The sequence below is a fragment of the Oncorhynchus keta genome, chromosome 14, assembly GCF_023373465.1.
Source record: "Oncorhynchus keta strain PuntledgeMale-10-30-2019 chromosome 14, Oket_V2, whole genome shotgun sequence".
NCBI classification, from domain to species: domain Eukaryota; kingdom Metazoa; phylum Chordata; class Actinopteri; order Salmoniformes; family Salmonidae; genus Oncorhynchus; species Oncorhynchus keta.
In genome coordinates this window covers 13,706,094-13,727,947 of record NC_068434.1, presented here as the reverse complement: position 1 = coordinate 13,727,947, position 21,854 = coordinate 13,706,094, and the positions used below count along the sequence as shown (strand labels likewise).

At 43.4% G+C, this 21,854-nt stretch overlaps 1 protein-coding gene across 1 annotated transcript; it reads right to left on the bottom strand.

The window, feature by feature from the left end:
- Nucleotides 1-3,707: 3,707 nt before the first annotated feature.
- Nucleotides 3,708-6,860, bottom strand: pheta1 (PH domain containing endocytic trafficking adaptor 1). The gene is made up of 2 exons (XM_035756061.2): nt 6,732-6,860; nt 3,708-6,074 (listed from the first exon to the last, which is right to left on the bottom strand). Exon 2 carries the CDS (start codon nt 6,049-6,051, stop codon nt 5,209-5,211), a length of 843 nt encoding a protein of 280 aa, XP_035611954.1. The 5' UTR covers nt 6,052-6,074; nt 6,732-6,860; the 3' UTR covers nt 3,708-5,208.
- Nucleotides 6,861-21,854: the final 14,994 nt, after the last annotated feature.

The window sequence follows — 21,854 nt, the reverse complement described above, 5'->3', positions numbered from 1 at the left end:
CCTTCTTGGTGACTGCTGTGATGTTGCCTTCTTGGTTGTCCTCCCACTTGAAGTTGTGGGAGATTATGGTCCCCAGGAATTTTAATGATTCAGTAGTGCCATCAATCTTCAAATCAAATTTTATTTGCCGAATACAACAGGTATAGACTTAACATGAAATGCTTACTTACAAGCCCTTAACCAACAATGTAGTTTTCAGAAAATATTCACTTAATAAACTAAAGTTTAACACAATAAAATAACAGTAATGAAGCGTCATACAGGGGGTACCGGTACCGTGCGGTAGCAGAGAGAACAGTCTATGACTTGGGAGAACATTGAGGGGGGAGAGACGGTGGGGGTGTTTTCTGAAGTCAACCACCATCTCCACAGTTTTGTCTGTTGAGTTCCAAGTTATTGCGACTGTACCATTAGTCTTGAGTCATCCTGATCTTGCACGCTCACATTCCATTTCGCTACACGGGTCATCCTGATCTCGCACACTCACATTCCATTACGCTACACGGGTCATCCTGATCTCGCACGCTCACATTCCATTTCGCTACATGGGTCATCCTGATCTCGCACACTCACATTCCATTTCGCTACACGGGTCATCCTGATCTCGCACGCTCACATTCCATTTCGCTACACGGGTCATCCTGATCTCGCACACTCACATTCCATTTCGCTACACGGGTCATCCTGATCTCACACGCTCACATTCCATTTCGCTACATGGGTCATCCTGATCTCGCACACTCACATTCCATTTCGCTACACGGGTCATCCTGATCTCGCACGCTCATATTCCATTTCGCTACACGGGTCATCCTGATCTCGCACGCTGACATTCCATTTCGCTACACGGGTCATCCTGATCTCGCACGCTCATATTCCATTTTGCTACACGGGTCATCCTGATCTCGCACGCTCACATTCCATTTCGCTACACGGGTCATCCTGATCTCACACACTCACATTCCATTTCGCTACATGGGTCATCCTGATCTCGCACGCTCATATTCCATTTCGCTACATGGGTCATCCTGATCTCACACACTCACATTCCATTTCGCTACATGGGTCATCCTGATCTCGCACGCTGACATTCCATTTCGCTACACGGGTCATCCTGATCTCGCACGCTCATATTCCATTTCGCTACACGGGTCATCCTGATCTCGCACGCTGACATTCCATTTCGCTACACGGGTCATCCTGATCTCGCACGCTCATATTCCATTTCGCTACACGGGTCATCCTGATCTCGCACGCTCACATTCCATTTCGCTACACGGGTCATCCTGATCTCACACACTCACATTCCATTTCGCTACATGGGTCATCCTGATCTCGCACGCTCACATTCCATTTCGCTACACGGGTCATCCTGATCTCGCACGCTCATATTCCATTTCGCTACACGGGTCATCCTGATCTCGCACGCTGACATTCGATTTCGCTACACGGGTCATCCTGATCTCGCACGCTCATATTCCATTTCGCTACACGGGTCATCCTGATCTCGCACGCTCATATTCCATTTCGCTACACGGGTCATCCTGATCTCGCACGCTCATATTCCATTTCGCTACACGGGTCATCCTGATCTCGCACGCTGACATTCCATTTCGCTACACGGGTCATCCTGATCTCGCACGCTCATATTCCATTTCGCTACACGGGTCATCCTGATCTCGCACGCTCACATTCCATTTCGCTACACGGGTCATCCTGATCTCGCACACTCACATTCCATTTCGCTACACGGGTCATCCTGATCTCGCACGCTCACATTCCATTTCGCTACACGGGTCATCCTGATCTCGCACACTCACATTCCATTTCGCTACACGGGTCATCCTGATCTCGCACACTCACATTCCATTTCGCTACACGGGTCATCCTGATCTCGCACACTCACATTCCATTTCGCTACACGGGTCATCCTGATCTCGCACACTCACATTCCATTTCGCTACACGGGTCATCCTGATCTCGCACGCTCACATTCCATTTCGCTACATCTGTGTAGTGAAAGAGAATGCGAGTTTGCGAGATCAGGATGATATCGTATGAAGCTATTGCACCAGGTCACCAGCCAGTTGACCTCTCCACGGTACATGGACTTTCACCGTCAGTCATGAGACCGAACAGTGGTGTCATCTGCAAACTTGAGTAGTTTGACAGATGCGTTGTTGGAGGTGCAGTCATGGCAGTAGAGGTGAGAACATGCATCCTTGAGGCTTACCGGTGCTGAAAGATAGTCAGAAAGGTGTTTTCCCATCTTCACGTGTTGTGTCCCGTTTGTTAGGAAGTCAGTGATCCACTGACAGATGGCGCTGGACACATTCAGCTGGGAGTTTTGTTTTGTAGCAGTTCTGGGATGATGGTATTGACGCAGAGCTGAAGTCCAATAACAATATCCTTGCATATGTCTTAGGGTTATCGAGGTGTTTGAGGATGTAGTGTAGGCCCATGTTGACAGCGTTGTCCACAGACCTGTTAGGTCTGTAGGCGATCTGCAGTGGGTCAAGGGAGGCGTCAGTGATGGTTTAGAGAGGGGACAGTACCAGGCTCTCAAAGGTTTTCATGATGAACGAGGTGAGCGCTACAGGTTTGAAGTAGTTCAGGTAAGACACTTGTTTTTTCAAGACTGGAACAACAACGGAGGATTAGAATTTTAAAAAATACAATAAGTCCTTGTAACACTAATAAATACATAAATGTAATAAATTGTCAATGTATATTTGGTCATAGTGTTTTAATCATCTCTATAATATATGTATTGATAAATTAAAAGGAATAGAAATTAGGCCAGACTACCCATTCCATACAACTCGGTCGTCAGTAGTTACAAAGTCATAAACCCCCCTATTTCTACAATGTACCTTCTTAAAATGTGATTTTAAACCTAATCTTAAAATGAACCACTGCTAAATGAATTGACCCACAACTCTAACCTTAAATTAAGACCCAAAAGCACATTTTTGTTTTTATGAAATTGTACAATAATGCAAAGTAGAAATTAGTTTGGAGCGACATCTGGTAGTGAAGCATTTTGCATTCATTTAGAGACAACACAACCCTATTGTCCCATCTGGACTGGTCACCTGATGTTGAATTTAATGCCAACCATTTCAGTTTCCTCACTCACATTAAATTCACATTTATTCTACAGACATTTTTATACCTTTAACTAGGCAAGTCAGTTAAGAACAAATGTTTATTTTCAATGACGGCCTAGGAACAGTGGGTTAACTGGCCTAGGAACAGTGGGTTAACTGGCCTAGGAACAGTGGGCTAACTGGCCTAGGAACAGTGGGCTAACTGGCCTAGGAACAGTTGGTTAACTGGCCTAGGAACAGTTGGTTAACTGGCCTAGGAACAGTTGGTTAACTGGCCTAGGAACAGTTGGTTAACTGGCCTAGGAACAGTTGGTTAACTGGCCTAGGAACAGTTGGTTAACTGGCCTAGGAACAGTTAACTGCCTTGTTCAGGGGCAAAATGAGAGTTTGTACCTTGTCAGCTCAGGGATTTGATCTTGCAACCTTTCGGGTTATTAGTCCAACGTTCTAACCACTAGGCTACGCTGCCAACACAGAAATTGGAATCAGTTTAGCATGAAAAAACGTTTCCAATTCAAGAGAGGAAAACAGCCCAACATGAACAAATGTATTCATTCGAACATTGAAATCAAGGACACACACCTGGACAAAACAAGAGAATCTTTCAGCTGTTTATTGATTTGTTTAAATTACTTATAGGTAATGCTCATAGTATTATCAGTTCAGTCATTCATTCATTCAGGGGTGAGCAGCTGAAGGTAATTGCATTACTGTCTCGAGACACAATCCCATCTTGCCACATGGAAACAGGACATTCTTCTGGCAGTAGTGTACTAAAATATTTTGGTTCTTTCCATGAAGTTGACCACAAACAGATTACAAAAGTATAAAGAAGCATTGGGTTGTCATCATTCCATTTTTAGCACACTGGATATAGAGTTGTCATGCTGTGCAATGTCTCATCCAATAATTTGACATACTCCACATGTCATGGAATTAAAAAAAAGGAACTGTAACTCAGTACAAAATGTCCTCCTAGTGTCAGATTTTTTTTAAACATAGTAATTAATAACATACAACTGATCATTCACTCAGTCACAATCATATCTATACCAACCACCTGTAGCCTGTTCAGGATCTTTACTGGCTTTCCACAAATTGATTTTCCATTCCTTGTCCTACCATATGTTTGGCACAAGTAACAGACTTGTCTAAAGCCACCAGTCTAGTATGGTATGACCAGGAAACAGAAAAGGCCCCCCTAAAAAATATAAAACATTAAAACTGGGTTATGCCATTATCGGTAAATGTATATATATAAAAAATAAAAAAAGTGACTCATGAAAATACTGTGCGTTAGATCTGGCCAAATGGATTGAGCCATTGTCGCAAATGAACAAAAATTGCACTAAAGGTGTGGTTTGGCAAAAACGAAAGGCAGATAAAAGCATTGGGTAGGCCTACACTTATTATTAGATTACTGTCAACGACAGGTTTGGGAGGAAAATCATAAGGCACAGGTTAAAAAGAGAGAGAAGAATGTTCTAAATATGTAAACCATTGCTTGAGCAAAATTAATGTGGTATAAAGAATGAATGCACCGGTGTTCCTTCTTCAATGGTCCCCCTTTCAAAACCTCCGGTGAAATGGAATGAAATGCATTTTCTCAACTATGTATATGTACTGATTTCTATTATGTGTCAAAGACACTCAATTCAGTAACAATCAGGGGTCATCCTTTCTTTTGTGAATATAACAATGGTAGAACACAACAATGATAGAGAAAGTGATAAGTTATCAGTTTCTGATTGGAAAAAAACTACAACAAAAAAGACAGTAAATACAAAGATTTTCCTTTAAAAATTTAAAATAAACATCCAAAATGTACCATAGACTCATAGAAATGTAGTGACAGACAGTCATAGGACAACACATCATATTCCCACTGGCCCACAAGACCTAAAAATACCAGGAAAGTGCTGCTTTTAGAAAATCAACCAGCTCCACAGACTGCCCCAAGGGTTTGGAATTTTAAGGACACGCTCTCTGGCATTAAAATCAAGGTATTTCGGGGTGAAACAATCCTGCGAAGTGACAAGTGCCCTTTCTAATAATGGCTAACAGCTGGGCTGTGAGGTGAGGGGGAGGGAGGGGCGCCTCAATGGCTCTGAAGCCACTCCACCCTCAGTTCAGCCACCTCTTTTCCGTACCAGTCGTGAAGTTTGGAGAAGCACCCAGTCCCGGGGGAGACAGGACTCTCAAGAGATGCACCCCTCCTGCGCGGAGGGACGGGCGGAGGCCTGAACCCATCGCCCCCTCCATTCCCATTTCCCTCCCACGGCACACCAGAGTGGGGGCCCTCACCAAACCCATTGACCAGAGCAGAAGGCTTGCTCCAGGCCACCCCGTTCTCTTTAGAGGTGCCTGACGGGAGCTGCACCTCCTCCTGAAGGCTGCGAGCATGAGCCGAACCCTGTGCGAGCACTGCACCTGTAACCTGGGTAGAGGGCACGTGGGAAGCGCTGAATGATGCTCCTGATTTGGAGCGTGACACCCCCCCAGCCTTCTTGGAGGACTTGGGCCTGCCCTGCAGCCCAGCAGCCCCCTCCTGGATTTCTTCCAGCTGCCTCTCCAACTCCCGCACCACCAGCCGCATGTAGTCGAAGCTGGCTCGCGACAGAGCCTTAACCCACGACTCCATGGCCGCCTGGTTCTCTGCCGCCATCTTGTAGACACGCGCCTTGGCGCAGTCAAACTTGATGGCAAAGGCGAACTCCTCAGCTGACTCGCAGAGCTCTACGGTGCAGCCCTCCAACACGATGACGCCGATGGGTTCCCGGCTCTCACGCTCCTCAAAGTAGAACAGCATGTTGCCCTTCAGGATCAACCAACGCCGGTGGTAGGCTGTGTTTCGCTCCCCTTTCTTGAAGAGGAAGCCTGTCTTGTCTGGCGGCGAGTCACAGGTGGCATAGTGAGCCACACTACGTTCATTCAGCTTCATCACACCTTCTCCACAGGAGTGTTCTTAAAAATTTTTAAAAAAAATATATTTTAAATCACAATACAGCATTTGGGTACTAGTCCAGCTCATCAATAAGATGAATTCACTAATTGCTTAGGTATACACACCTCTCACAACACAGGTCAGAGGCATCTAGGATTAGCCTACTGTAAACCAATTAAACAGCTCACAAGTCCTATACCTGCCCATTTGTAGTTTACAAGTACTGTAGCTTGCAAACAAAGACAGGGGTCATGCAAGAGGTCACTGTAACGATCTCTGCTAGCTAGAGCAACTTAGCTTAATGCAGCGTTCCTCAAACACTGTCTTGGGGACCCCAAGGGGTGCATGTTTTGGTTTTTGCCCAGGTCAGCAGTATGGGGAGCTCATCAACTTGATTATTTGAATCAGCTGTGTAGTGCTAGGGCAAAACAATATATTTTTAAAATCCCGAGGACCGAGTTTGGGAAACGCTGGTGTATTGGCACCGATGTTATAATGATTGAACAGGTAAAAGTGAGTGCTCTGCCATATATATTTAACCTTTCCAGATAAGTCTAATCAGTGATACATGTTTTATGTATCACAACAGGGTAGTGGTGCAAAAAAAGTGTTTTACATTTAACAGCATTTTCAGTCAATAGCGCCGAAGACTGGATGTAGACTAGGGATGTACTCACAGATCGCTCTCATATCCAGTTGGTGAACCCTTTACCGCAGGCCTGTTTGATCTCACAACAGCATCGCAGGTCAGAATTCACCATCCCCTTTCCCTCCGCTGGAGCTAGAAAAACACCGCAAATCTTACACTGTAATTTCGAAAACAAAAGGACAGTCTCACACCACAGGGAAAAAAACGGCCTTTAAGTACCAATAAATGAATGTTTCAGGAATAACGTTAGCCAGCTATACTTTCAATGGCTTAGATTTGACACGTCACCAGCACAAGGATGCAACGTTACCAATAACTCCCCTTGAAAATAGTACCAGCTAGCCAATCCAACTACTGAAATAAAGCTATCGTTAGCTAGCAAACACACACCTAGCTTGATGCCCCTAGCTAGCTGGCTAAATGTTTTTGGTCCAGACAGTGAAAATTATCCAACGTCAGCAAATACAGTTTCCTCGCCTTAAAACAGGATACTTAATTCTATGTCTGACGTTTAAATATATAACATTATATATATACATACAATTGTTCCATTTCCACAAGTGTTTCTCATACCTTAGTGTTGTTTTAGCTCTTTTTCACCTTTTTCTTTTTAGCCTTTCATTCCTTTTTCCCCGATTCAGTCACGTGTTTTTTCGACACAGCATCACCCTAACCAGCAGAAGGCACACTTGCTGTCCCTCGCTCCGTGCGGGAGGTTCTTCTTTCAGTTTTATTGGCAAATCACAACCAACTGACATGTGCATACACTGCCACCTACTGAACTGGAGGGTAAGTCTGGTCACGACCGAAAGTTGAAGTCGGAGGTTTACAAACACTTAGGTTGGAGACAATAAAACTCGTTTTTCAACCACTCCACACATTTCTTGTTAACAAACTATACTTATAGGACTATAGTCGGTTAGGACATCTACTTTGTGCATGACACAAGTAATTTTTCCAACAATTTTTTACAGACAGATTATCTGTTTACAGACAGATTATTTATCACAATTCCAGTGGGTCAGAAGTTTACATACACTAAATTGACTGTGCCTTTAAACCGCTTGGAAAAATCCAGAAAATTAATGTCATGGCTTTAGAAGCTTTGGATGGACTAATTGACGTAATTTGAGTCAATTGGAGGTGTACCTGTGGATGTATTTCAAGGCCTACCTTCAAACTCAGTGCCCCTTTGCTTGACAAGTGGGAAAATCAAAAGAAATCAGCCAAGACCTCAGAAAACAAATTGTAGACCTCCACAAGTCTGGTTCATCCTTGGGAGCAATTTCCAAATGCCTGAAGGTATCACGTTCATCTGTACAAACAATAGTACGCAAGTATAAACACCATGGGACCACGCAGCCGTCATACCGCTCAGGAAGGAGATGCATTCTGTCTCCTAGAGATGAACGTACTTTGGTGCGAAAAGTGCGAATCAATCCCAGAACAACAGCAAAGGTCCTTGTGAAGATGATGGAGGAAACAGGTACAAAAGTATCTATATCCACAGTAAAACAAGTCTTATATTGACATAACCTGAAAGGCCGCTCAGCAAGGAAGAAGCCACTGCTCCAAAACCACCATAAAAAAAGCCAGACTACGGTTTGCAACTGCACATGGGGACAAATATGGTACTTTTTGGAGAAATGTCCTCTGGGCGGATGAAACAAAAATAAAACTGTTTGGCCATAATGACCATTGTTATGTTTGGAGGAAAAGGGGGGAATATTGCAAGCCGAAGAACATGTCCCAACCGTGAAGCACGGGGGTGGCAGCATGATAAGAGAATTATGTTCTCCAGATACATCACCCAATTTCATTATATTACTCTCTGTCTGCAAACCATAATTTGTAAGATCCTGGTCGAATGAAACAGACGTTTGACCCAGCTAAATAGTCAAAAAGGTTTATTCACGGAACGTTCTGAAGTCAAGAATACAAAACAATTCATTTTATACTGACTTCTCACGCCCACACATTCACACAAACAGACGCACATATCCACACACACATGCACACACATGTCCTGCTACACACACACGGTCTGTCTCACTACCCAGCCGACAGAGATAGTGACCTTGTCCTTGAGACGTACTCCCCGTTCTCTCCCAAATCTCTAGTCAGGTCGGCACCAAGCTCAGACAGTCTGTGTTTAAATTTGTTATTTTTTAACCTTTATTTAACTAGGCAAGTCAGTTAAGAACAAATTCTTATTTTCAATGACGGCCTAGGAACAGTGGGTTAACTGGACTACACATTTATTGATTATGATTTTATACATTCTAATCAATTCCATACAATTATATGTTTCAGGCCGGAATATTCTAATCATTCAATGAACAGACAATTCTCACCTATCACAGCATCATGTTGTGGGGGTGCTTTGCTGCAGGAGGGACTGGTGCACTTCCCAAAATAAATGGCATCATGAGGATGGAATATTATGTGGATATATTAAAGCAACATCTCAAGACATGAGTCAGGAATTTAAAGCTTGGTGGGAAATGGATCTTCCAAATGGACAATGACCCAAGCATTCTTCCAAAGTTGTGGCAAATGGCTTATTAAGGACAACAAAGTCAAAGTATTGGAGTGGCCATCAGAAAGCTCTGACCTCAAACCTATGGAAAATTTGTGGGCAGGACTGAAAAAGAGTGTGCGAGCAAGGAGGCCTACAAACCTGACTCAGTTACACCAGCTCTGTCAGGAGGAATGGGCCAAAATTCACCCAACTTATTGTGGGAAGCTTGTGGAAGGCTAACTTCTGACCCACTGGGAATGTGATGAAAGAAATAAAATCTGAAATAAATAATTCTCTCTACTATTATTCTGACATTTCACGTTCTTAAAATAAAGTGGTGATCCTAACTGACCTAAAACAGGACATTTTTACTATGATTAAATGTCAGGAATTGTGAAAAACTGAGTTTAAATGTATTTGGCTAAGGTGTATGTAAACTTCCAACGTCAACTATATTTATACCACTATATTTTCTTAATTAACTGACCCAGAATTTCTAATAAAATAAAAAGAATTCCCAACAAACCTCACAACTCCCATTACCCCCACCCAAAATACCACCCACTCCAATTTCCCATCCAACCTCTCTGACCCCATCAAACAACCTCTCACTTTCTACATCATACATTTCACAATATAAAAATACATGATCAACCATTTCCTCTACCATACAGCCATTACACATTCCAGGACCATGTTTCCTATCAATTTCAAGGATTAATTCAATCTCATATTCCTGATATCATCCTACACAACATAACCTCCTCCCTTCTGTTCCCATTATATGACACTATCTCCCGTGCAGATTTCATTGTATTATAACAATTTCTGCCCTTACTACTTTCATCCCATTGTCTCTGCCAGCAATCAAACCCATTTTCCCGAATCAATGTTTTATTTTCCCCTCTACCCAACTGCACCATTATATCCACAATATTCTTTCTCACTGCTCTTTTTGTTATTATATCTACTGTGTCATTTCCATTAACTGCTGTATGAGCCTGAATTCAAAAGAACTGAATTTCAATACCATGTCTTTGTAAGCCCAACAGCATCATTATTTCTACCCATAAATCCTCACGTTCCTGATCTTAAATACACTAAACTGATGCAGAGTCCCAACATATTACTAGTCTTCTTGATTGTGCCTCTTCTATCCATTGGACTCCAACAATTATAGCAACCATTTCTGTTGAATATACAGATAAATCATTTGTTAGTCTCTTGCATAGATTAATATAGAAATCAGGAATGAATACACCTGCTCCTGTCTTCCCATTCATGAGATCCTTTGAACCATCTGTATACACTGCAAGACAAGAATAAAATGTATTACTACTATATTGACCCACTATTGTTCCTACATTATCTTCTTCACACCACTGTTTCTTTTCTTCTGTCAGGCTCAGATCAACATGTGGTCTTGAATAAAACCACAGTGGCACATTTCCTATTGCCACAGATGGCCTTATAACAACATATCTGAGTCCATATTCATCAACCCTTTTTCCAATCTCTGGGCCAAAACCTCTCTTTTGATATTGTTCATATTCCCAGCACTCTTCCAGTACTGACAGTATATGATGGTCTACCATACTACCCTTCAATCCAGTATGCCAGGGCTGGCTCAACTCTTCTAAGGGATAGTGGCATTTACCCAGTATCTACTTGTGAAGCCTCAACCGGTGTAGTTTTAAATGAACCATTGCACATCCTGAGTGCCCTCGCTTGCATCCTATCAAGGTGCAACAGCGATGCAAAAGCCGCAGAACCATATACAAAGTACTCAATCTAAATATTCAGTAAATATTGCCTATCTGCCCCCCCAATCATGCCCAACTATTGTCCTCAAAATATTTAAGACTTTCTTATATTTAGTATCAATATACAGTGGGGAGAACAAGTATTTGATACACTGCCGATTTTGCAGGTTTTCCTACTTACAAAGCATGTAGAGGTCTGTAATTTTTATCATAGGTACACTTCAACTGTGAGAGACGGAATCTAAAACAAAAATCCAGGAAATCACATTGTATGATTTTTAAGTAATTCATTTGCATTTTATTGCATGACATACGTATTTGATACATCAGAAAAGCAGAACTTAATATTTGGTACAGAAACCTTTGTTTGCAATTACAGAGATCATACGTTTCCTGTAGTTCTTGACCAGGTTTGCACACACCGCAGCAGGGATTTTGGCCCACTCCTCCATACAGACCTCCAGATCCTTCAGGTTTCGGGGCTGTCGCTGGGCAATACGGACTTTCAGCTCCCTCCAAATATTTTCTATTGGGTTCAGGTCTGGAGACTGGCTAGGCCACTCCAGGACCTTGAGATGCTTCTTACGGTGCCACTCCTTAGTTGCCCTGGCTGTGTGTTTCGGGTCGTTGTCATGCTGGAAGACCCAGCCATGACCCATCTTCAATGCTCTTACTGAGGGAAGGAGGTTGTTGGCCAAGATCTCGCGATACATGGCCCCATCCATCCTCCCCTCAATACGGTGCAGTCGTCCTGTCCCCTTTGCAGAAAAGCATCCCCAAAGAATGATGTTTCCACCTCCATGCTTCACGGTTGGGATGATGTTCTTGGGGTTGTACTCATCCTTCTTCTTCCTCCAAACACGGCGAGTGGAGTTTAGACCTAAAAGCTCTATTTTTGTCTCATCGGACTACATGACCTTCTCCCATTCCTCCTCTGGATCATCCAGATGGTCATTGGCAAACTTCAGACGGGCCTGGACATGCGCTGGCTTGAGCAGGGGGACCTTGCATGCGCTGTAGGATTTTAATCCATGACGGCGTAGTGTGTTACTAATGGTTTTCTTTGAGACTGTGGTCCCAGTTCTCTTCAGGTCATTGACCAGGTCCTGCCGTGTAGTTCTGGGCTGATCCCTCACCTTCCTCATGATCATTGATGCCCCACGAGGTGAGATCTTGCATGGAGCCCCAGACCGAGGGTGATCTTGAACTTTTTCCATTTTCTAATAAATGCGCCAACAGTTGTTGCCTTCTCTCCAAGCTGCTTGCCCATTGTCCTGTAGCCCATCCCAGCCTTGTGCAGGTCTACAATTTTATCTCTGATGTCCTTACACAGCTATCTGGTCTTGGCCATTGTGGAGAGGTTGGAGTCTGTTTGATTGAGTGTGTGGACAGTTGTCTTTTATACAGGTAATGAGTTCAAACAGGTGCAGTTAATACAGGTAATGAGTAGAGAACAGGAGGGCTTCTTAAAGAAAAACTAACAGGTCTGTGAGAGCCGGAATTCTTACTGGTTGGTAGGTGATCAAATACCTATGTCATGCAATAAAATTCAAATTAATTACTTAAAAATCATACAATGTGATTTTCTGGATTTTTGTTTTAGATTCCGTCTCTCACAGTTGAAGTGTACCTATGATTTTAAAAAATTGCAGGCCTCTACACTGTGCCACGAGAGATTCTTGGTTCGAGTCCAGGCTCTGTTGCAGCTGGCCGTGACCGGGAGACCCATGGGGTGGCACACAATTGGCCCAGCATCGTCCAGGTTAGGGGAGGGTTTGGCTGGCAGGGATGTCCTTGTCCCATCGTGCACTAGCAAGTCCTGTGGCGGGCCAGGCGCAGTGCACGCTGACACGGTCACCAGGTGTACGGTGTTTCCTAAGACACGTTGGTGCAGCTGGCTTCCGGGTTAAGTGGGCGTTGTGTCAAGAAGCAGTGCAGCTTGGTTGGGTTGTGTTTCGGAGGACGCACGGCTCTCGACCTTCGCCTCTCCCGAGTCCATACACGAGTTGCAACGGTGAGACAAGACTGTAACTACCAATTGGATACTATGAAATTGGAGAGAAAAAGGGATGAATAATAAAAAAATATATATATATACTATTGACATCACTTCCTTCATTGCCTAAGCCTTGGTCACCTCCAGTACCAAGTTTAACGAATGCATCAAGGCTAGTTCTTCATTTTCTGAATCCACTCTGGTGTGGACTTAATAGACCCCTATGTTCCAGATAATACATCAATCTTCGTACAATCAACTTTTCCATTAATTTACAGAGATTTGATGCAAGTGCACTATCAATCAATCAATCAATAAATCAATCAATCAATCAATCAATCAATCAATCAATCAATCAATCAATCAATCAATACAATTTATTTATAAACCCCTTCTTACATCAGCTGATGTCACAAAGTGCTGTACAGAAACCCAGCCTAAAACCCCACATAGCAAGCAATGCAGGTGTAGAAGCACGGTGGCTGGGAAAAACTCCCTATAAAGAACAGAACCTAGGAAGAAACCTAGAGAGGAACCAGGCTATGAGTGGTAGCCAGTCGTCTTCTGGCTGTGCCAGATGGAGATTATAAAAGAACATGGGCAAGATGTTCAAATGTCCATAGATGACCAGCAGGGTCAAATAATAATAATCACAGTGGTTGTCGAGGTCTATAACTAGCAGGATTGGATGGATCTTTACCAGGCTTCACAAAAAGAATATGCAGATCCTGATGATAGCACTCCTGTCCTCCATATTTTGTTAAATAAAATCAAAATATTTCCTAAATCTTCTGTAGGCAAATATTTAAACAAAATGTTGTATAATCAATCCTCACCTGGAGCAGTGCAACCAAAGACCTCATTATTTCAAACGTGGCGAATTCAGCATCCAGAGATAATCCAGAATCACATTTCTTACGGTATAGATCTTCATGCGTTCTTAGCTTTTTCTTCATCACTTAGATTGTGAACTTTATTGCACTGCTGCAAAATCTCTTCCTAGAGCATCTGCTTTTTCTTTGTTTGAAAAAGCCACAACATCATCCCCAACTAACATAGTTATCTGTACTGTCTTCCTTTCCCCATCATCCTCTTTAACATTTTCCACACATCCCCCAATTGTTATCCTTCCTATAGAATAACAGAATTCCTGCCATGCACCTTTCTTGGTGCTCTTAAGGATGTCCAATCGCTGGGTTAGGGGAAGGTCCTGATCACTGCAAACAGTACAATTCAGCAAGAGAAAGTTTTGAAATTGAACCTACTAAATGGGGGTCGGGTGGAATGTCACATTCCCAGTACTATGTCTCAAATGAGAGTAGTAATTGTTGGAATGCCAATGGAAATGGAAGAAGTTAAGGCTTCCCTGAAAGGAGGAAAAGTTATTGACGCGAAAAGGATGAAAAGCAAAAGAAGTGGCAGTCGAGTGGACACTACAACTGTACTGTTACAATTAGAAGGGAAGCTGCAGAATAGGGTGCAGCTAGGATCCCTCAGTTATCCGGTTAGAGAGTACGTGCCGCCTCCACTTCTGTGCTTCAAGTGCCAACGGATGGAGCATGTTGCTAATGTGTGCAAAGGTAAAATGAGAAGTGCAAAGTGTGGTAGGGTCACGTGTATGGGAAATGTGGGCCTGATGCTAGAGTTAAATGTTATAACTGTGAGGACAGATTTGAAGTACAACAGAAAGCCATAGAAGCACAGAGGTACACAATTACAAACAACGTATCCTATGCTGAGACTATTTGGAAAGCGAATAGCAAACCTAGTGTTCAAAATACTCCAAATACAACACATTAGCAGATAGTGGCCGCTCCTAGGACGCCTGTGGAAACTCAGCCCGATTGTTAATGTGATATGCGAGCATAAATGCTTGATTACATAGAAAGATCATGGTAGAAGATTGTGTACACTTCTTGGCCTTCATGTGTAGGGCAATCAATATGACTGCTCCAGGTAAGAACAGGACTGCACAAATAAAATAATTAGTGAAGGCAGCCAAAGATATTCTGAGGATTTCTGAAGTTATGTAGAAATGATACATTGGATGCTGAACCAAAATTGATGATCAGCATAATACATAGTATTAATAATAATAGTAACAGTATTATGGTGTTTCATGTTGTTTAATGGAGTGCTAGGAGTTTGATTGCCAATGGACAAGAATTTAAGAAGTGTGTATATGATTTAGATGTTTTACAGGACGTGATGTGTGAAACAGGAAACATGGTTTAAATCTCAATTGGATTCTATTATACCTGGGTTTATCTCTGTGAGAAGTGATAGAAATTAGTGTTTTAGGTGGTGGTTTTCATTAATTAAAGAAGATGTAGCACTTAGAGAGATTCATGGTTTCAAAGAACGTGAATGTGTGGCACTGGAGATTTGTAGAGAAGGGGGTAATATCACATTGTTTAATACTACCATAATCCTTGTAAACCTGTCTCTGAAAACCCGTATCTGGGTTGTAAAACCCATATCTGAATCTAGTTGCGATATCCAGTAAAGGTGATAATGAGATACAGTATGGTGTGGAGATTTCGGTGTGCATAACAGTTTGTGGGGCAGCAATACCACAGATGCTAATGGTTTAGTGGCTGAAGACTTTATGGAGCGAAGGGGACTAGTTGGTATAAATTATGTTCGGGGGACATGGATGAATGTGACTAAAGCTGCATTGTCATGCTTAGATCTTACATTGCAAAGATAGAATCCACAATAGGTAGTGATCATTTTCCAGTCACATGCAACATAGATCTTGAAGTACAGTATCACTCAAAAGTTCGGACACACCTTCTCATTCAAGGGTTTTTCTTTATTTTTGCTATTTTCTACATTGTAGAATAATAGTGAAGACATCGAAACTATGAAATAACACATATGGAATCAATCATATAGTAACCAAACATGTGTTAAACAAATCCAAATATATTTTATATTTGAGATTCTTCAAAGTAGCCACCCTTTGCTTTGCACACTCTTGGCATTCTCTCAACAAGCTTCATGGGGTAGTCACCGGGAATGCATTTCAATTAAAACATGTGCCTTGTTAAGTTAATTTATGGAATTTCTTTCCTTCTTAATGCGTTTGTTTGAGCCAATCAGTTGTGTTATGACGAGGTAGGGGCGTATACATAAGATAGCCCTATTTGGTAAAAGACCAAGTCCATAGTGTCACGACTTCCTCCAAAGTTGGCTCCTCTCCTTGTTCCGGCACCGGCTTTCTAGCCATTGCCGCTCCATTTGTCCATTGTTGCATTAGTTTTGTCTTGTTCCCTGCACTCCTGGTTGTTATTCCCTAATCACACTGCAGATATTTATTCCTCTGTTCACCTCCATGTCTTTGTGTGAAATTGTTTTTGTTACATGTTCGTGTGTATGCGCCAGGCCATTACGTGGCTTTTCACGAGGGATGTTGATTGTACAGCATTTGGTAATTTTTTTGTGACAGTTTCGCCCATAAGCACTTTTACCTTTGGCTGGAGGTTTGGACGCAGTGGCGTCTGACTGTTTTATTTGCCTCTGCCTTAATAAAGTGTGCGTCTGTTCACAACTCTCTGCTCTCCTGACTTCTCCACCAGTAGCACACCTTGACACATAGTATGGCAAGAACAGCTCAAATAAGCAAAGGGAAACAACAGTCCATCATTACTTTAAGACATGAAGGTCAGTCAATCTGGAAAATTTCAAGAACTTTCACGTGCAGTCGCAAAAACCATCAAGCGCTATGATGAAATTGGCTCTCAGAAAGACGGAGGACCCCGTTACCTCTGCTGCAGAGGATAAGTTTATGAGAGTTAACTGAACCTCAGATTGCAGCCCAAATAAATGCTTCACAGAGTTCAAGTAATAGACACATCTCAACATCAACTGTTCAGAGGAGACTGCGTGAATCAGGCCTTCATGGTCGAATTGCTGCAAAGAATCCACTACTCAAGGACACCAATAAGAAGAAGACTTGCTTGGGCCAAGAAACATGAGCAATGGACATTAGACCGGTGGAAATCTGTCCTTTGGTCTGATGAGATCAAATCTGAGATTTTTGGTTCCAACCGCCGTGTCTTTGTGAGATGCAGAGTAGGTGAACGGATGATCTCCACATGTGTGGTTCCCACCGTGAAGCATGGAGGAGAAGGTGGGATGGTATGGGGGTGCTTTGCTGGTGACATTGTCTGTGATGTATTTAGAATTCAAGGCACACTTAACCAGTATGGCTACCACAGCATTCTACAGCGATACGCCATCCTATATGGTTTGCGTTTAGTCAAATCAAACTTTATTTGTTACATGCGCCGAATACAACAAGTGTAGACTTTACAGTGAAATGTTTACTTACAAGCCCTTAATAACCAACAGTGCAGTTCAAGAAGTTGAAAATATTTACCAAGTAGACTAAAATAAAAAGTAATAATAAAAAGTAACACAATAAGAATAACAATAACGAGGCTACAGTATATACTATATCTGGCACCGGTACCGAGTCAGTGTGTCAATGTAAACTATCCAGTGGCGATTTTATGAATGGTTGGGGGTAGAAGCTTGGGGGTAGAAGCTGTTGAGGAGCCTTTTGGTCCAAGACTTGGCACTCCGGTACCTCTTGCTGTGTGGTAGCAATGAAAAAAAGTCTATAACTAGGGTGACTGGAGTCTCTGACAAAGGATAATCATTTGTTTATCAACAGGACAATGACCCAAAACACACCTCCAGGCTGTCTAAAGGCTATTTGACCAAGGAGAATGATGGAGTGCTGCATCAGACGACCTGGCCTCCACAATTACCCGACCTCAACCCAATTGAAAAGGTGTGGGATGAGTTGGACGTCAGACTGAAGGAAAAGCAGCCAACAAGTGCTCAGCACATGTGGGAACTCTTTCAAGACTGTTGGAAAAGCATTCCTTATGAGGCTGGTTGAGAGAATGCCAAGAGTGTGCATAGCTGTCATCAAGGCAAATGGTAACTACTCTGAATAATTTGTTTAACACTTTTATTGGTTACTATATGATACCCAATATATTTCATAGTTTTGATGTCTTCACTATTATTCTGCAATGTAGAAAATAGTACAAATAAAGAAAAACCCTTGAATGAGTAGGTGTGTCCAAACCTTTGACTGGTACTGTAAGTATACAGGTGGTAGACGATAGTTAAAAGGTGCCTGAAGTTTGTAATAAAGCCATCAATGATTGTGATAATGCTTTTAAAACTTTGAAGAATAATTTGACATTTGATAGCATGATAGTCTCTCAGGGAAAGAGAGTGTTGGCTCGGAAAGTCATTAATAACCCCAATCTCTTCCCAAATTATTTTTTTGTCAAATGCAAAGGATGGAAGTACTTACTTGCTGGTTCTGGGAACACTACCATGACTTTACAACTTTCTACTCCAACCTCTTTGTCTAGTGGTCCTGCGCTTTACAGATCTACTCTCAACACTCTCATGGTTTCCCCAGCAGTGTTCGTCCCTCCATCACCCTCTCTTACTCCTGTTCCTCCTATTTACAACAGGTGTAAATAGCTGATCATCACTGGTCATATCATCATTTACAATATCAGTTGCCCTAACGCTACCATCTGATCTATCTGCCATGCCGACCCCAGCCACAGAACAAACAAACAAAGATACAGCTTGTTACTGACCGTCCGTAGGCCACGTTCGCAGCTACGCTCGCGCTTGGGAGGTTGCAGAATGGTTCTAAACTAGAGCACATGGCATGCCCAGCCTGCCAGACACGCCCAATCCGATAAATCAATGGCATTATAGGGGTGGAAGAGGCAGTGAGAGTCTGCAGTCTGTCACACAACGTGGGTGTAAGGTGTTGTTTCTGGACTCTTGTTTTGCTTTTAACCCATTGACAGTAAAACAATAAGGTTGTTAATATTCACTACATGACCAAAGGTATGTGGATACCTGCTCATCGAACAGCTCATTCCAAAGTCATGGGCATTAATATGGAGTTGGTCCCCCCTTTGTTGCTATAAGAGCATCCACTCTTCTGGGAAGGCATTCCACTAGAAATTGGAACATTTCTGCAGGGTCTTATTCCCATTCAACCACGAGCATTAGTGAGGTCGGGCACAGATGTTGGGCGATTAGGCCTGGCTTGCAGTCTGCGTTCCAATTCATCACAAAGGTGTTCGATGGGGTTGAGGTCAGGGCTCTGTGCAGGCCCTGTTCTTCCACACTAATCTCGACAAACCATTTCTATATGGACCTCGCTTTGTGCACGGGGGCATTGTCATACTGATGCCACAACGTTGGAAGCACAGAATCGTATAGAATGTCATTGTATGCTGTAGCGTTAAGATTTCCCTTCACTAGAACTAAGGGGCATAGCCCGAACAATAAAAACAGCCCAGATAATTATTCATCCTCCACCAATCTTTACAGTTCGCACTATGCATTGGGGCAGGGAGCATTCTCCTAAACCCAGATTCGTCCGTCGGACTGCCAGATGGTGAAGCGTGATTCAAATCAAATCAAATTGTATTTGTCACATGCACTGAATACAACAGGACCTTACTGTGAAATGCTTACTTACAAGCCCTTAACCAACAATGCAGTTCAAGAAAAAGAAGTAAGAAAATATTTACTAAATAAACTAAAGTAAAAAAAAATACATAACAACAATGAGGCTATATACAATAATTGTTCAGCAGTCTTAGGCTTGGGGGTAGAAGGTGTTAAGGAGCCTTTGGTCCTAGACTTGGTGCTCCGGTAGCGCTTGCCGTGCGGTAGCAGAGAAAACAGTCTGTGACTTGGGTGACTGGAGTCTTTGACAATTTTTGGGGCCTTCCTCTGACACAGCCTAGTATATAGGTCCTGGATGTGTATGCACTACCCACTGTAGGGTCAGATGCCGAGCAGTTGCCATACCAGGCGGTGATGCAACCGGTCAGGATGCTCTCGATGGTGCAGCTGTAGAACATTTTGAGGATCTGGGGACCCATGCCAAATCTTTTCAGTCTCCTGAGGGGGAAGAGGTGTTGTCGTGTCCTCTTCACAACTGTCTTGGTGGGTTTGGACCATGATAGTTCTTTGGTAATGTGGACACCAAGGAACTTGAAACTCTCAACCCGCTCCATATCAGCCCCGTCGATGAGAATGGGGGCCTGTTCGGCCCTCCTTTTCCTATAGTCCCAAATCATCTCCTTTGTCTGGCTCACATTGAGGGAGAGGATGTTGTCCTGGCACAACACTGCCAGGACTCTGCCAGGCCTACCACTGTTGTGTCGTCAGCAAACTTAATGATGGTGTTGGAGTCGTGCTTGGCCACACAGTCGTAAGTGAACAGGGAGTACAGGAGGGGACTAAGCACACACCCCTGAGGGTTCCCAGTGTTGAGGATCAGCATGGCACATGTGTTGTTGCCTACCCTTACAACCTGGGTGTAGCCAGTCAGCAAGTTAAGGATCCAGTTGCAGAGGGAGGTGTTTAGCCCCAGTGTCCTTAGCTTAGTGATGAGCTTTGGGGGCACTATGGTGTTGAACGCTGAGCTGTAGTAAATGAACAGCATTCTCACAAAGGTGTTCCTTTTGTCCAGGTGGGAAAGGGCAGTATGGAGTGTGATTGAGATTGCGTCATCTGTGGATCTATTGGGGCGGTATGCAAATTGGAGTGGGTCTAGGGTTTCCAGCATGATGGTGTTATGTGAGCCATGACCAGCCTATCAAAGCACTTCATGGCTAACGACGTGAGTGCTACGGGGCGTTAATCATTTAGGCAGGTTACCTTCGCTTCTTGGGCACAGGGACTATGGTGGTCTGTTTGAAACATGTAGGCATTACAGATTCGGTCAGGAAGAGGTTGAAAATGTCAGTGAGGACACTTGCCAGTTGGTCCGCTCATGCTCTGAGTACAGGTCCTGGTAATCCGTCTGGCCCCACGGCTTTATGAATGTTGACCTGTTTAAAGGTCTTGCTCACATCGGCTACGGAGAGCGGGATCACACAGTCGTCCGGAACAGCTGGTGCTCTCATGCATGCTTCAGTGTTGCTTGCCTCGAAGCGAGCATGAAAGGCATTTCGCTCATCTGGTAGGCTCGCGTCACTGGGCAGCTCGCGGCTGTAGTCCATAATATTTTTCCAGCCCTGCAACATCCGACGAGCGTCAGAGCCGGAGTAGTAGGATTCCTCACTCCAGAGAACGCGTTTCCACTGCTACAGAGTCCAATGGCGGCGAGCTTTACACCACTCCAGCCAACGCTTGGCGAATGGTGATCTTAGGCTTGTGTGCAGCTGCTTGCCTATAGAACCCCATTTCATGAAGCTCCCGACAAACAGTTACTGTGCTGACGTTGCTTCCAGAGGAAGTTTGGAACTCGGTAGTAAGTGTTGCAATGAAGGACAGATGATTTTTACTCTTTGCGCACCGATCCCATTCTGTGAGCTTGTGTGGCCTACCACTTCGCGGCTGAGCCGTTGTTACTCCTAGAGGTTTCCACTTCACAATAACATCACTTAGCAGCTCTAGCAGGGCAGACATTTGACAAACTGACTTGTTGGAAAGGTGGCATCCTATGCCGGTGCCACGTTGAAAGTCACTGAGCTCTTCAGTAAGGCCATTCTACTGCCAATGTCTGTCTATGGAGATTGCATGGCTGTGTGCTCGATTTTATACACCGTTCAGCAACGGGTGTGACTGAAATAGCTGAATCCACTAATTTGAAGGGGTGTCCACATACACATGTATATATAGTGTAGGCTATATATTTTCTTACACAGTGTAGTATCATGGAGGACACCTCTGGAAGTGTGCTCCAGTTGCAGAAAAATCTGCTCAAGCAACAGCTGGGGCTCTTGAACAAAGGTAGACCACTATCAGAGGGATCTATTTGACCCAGTTCCTTTGATTCCAAATGGAGAATCTATGGGT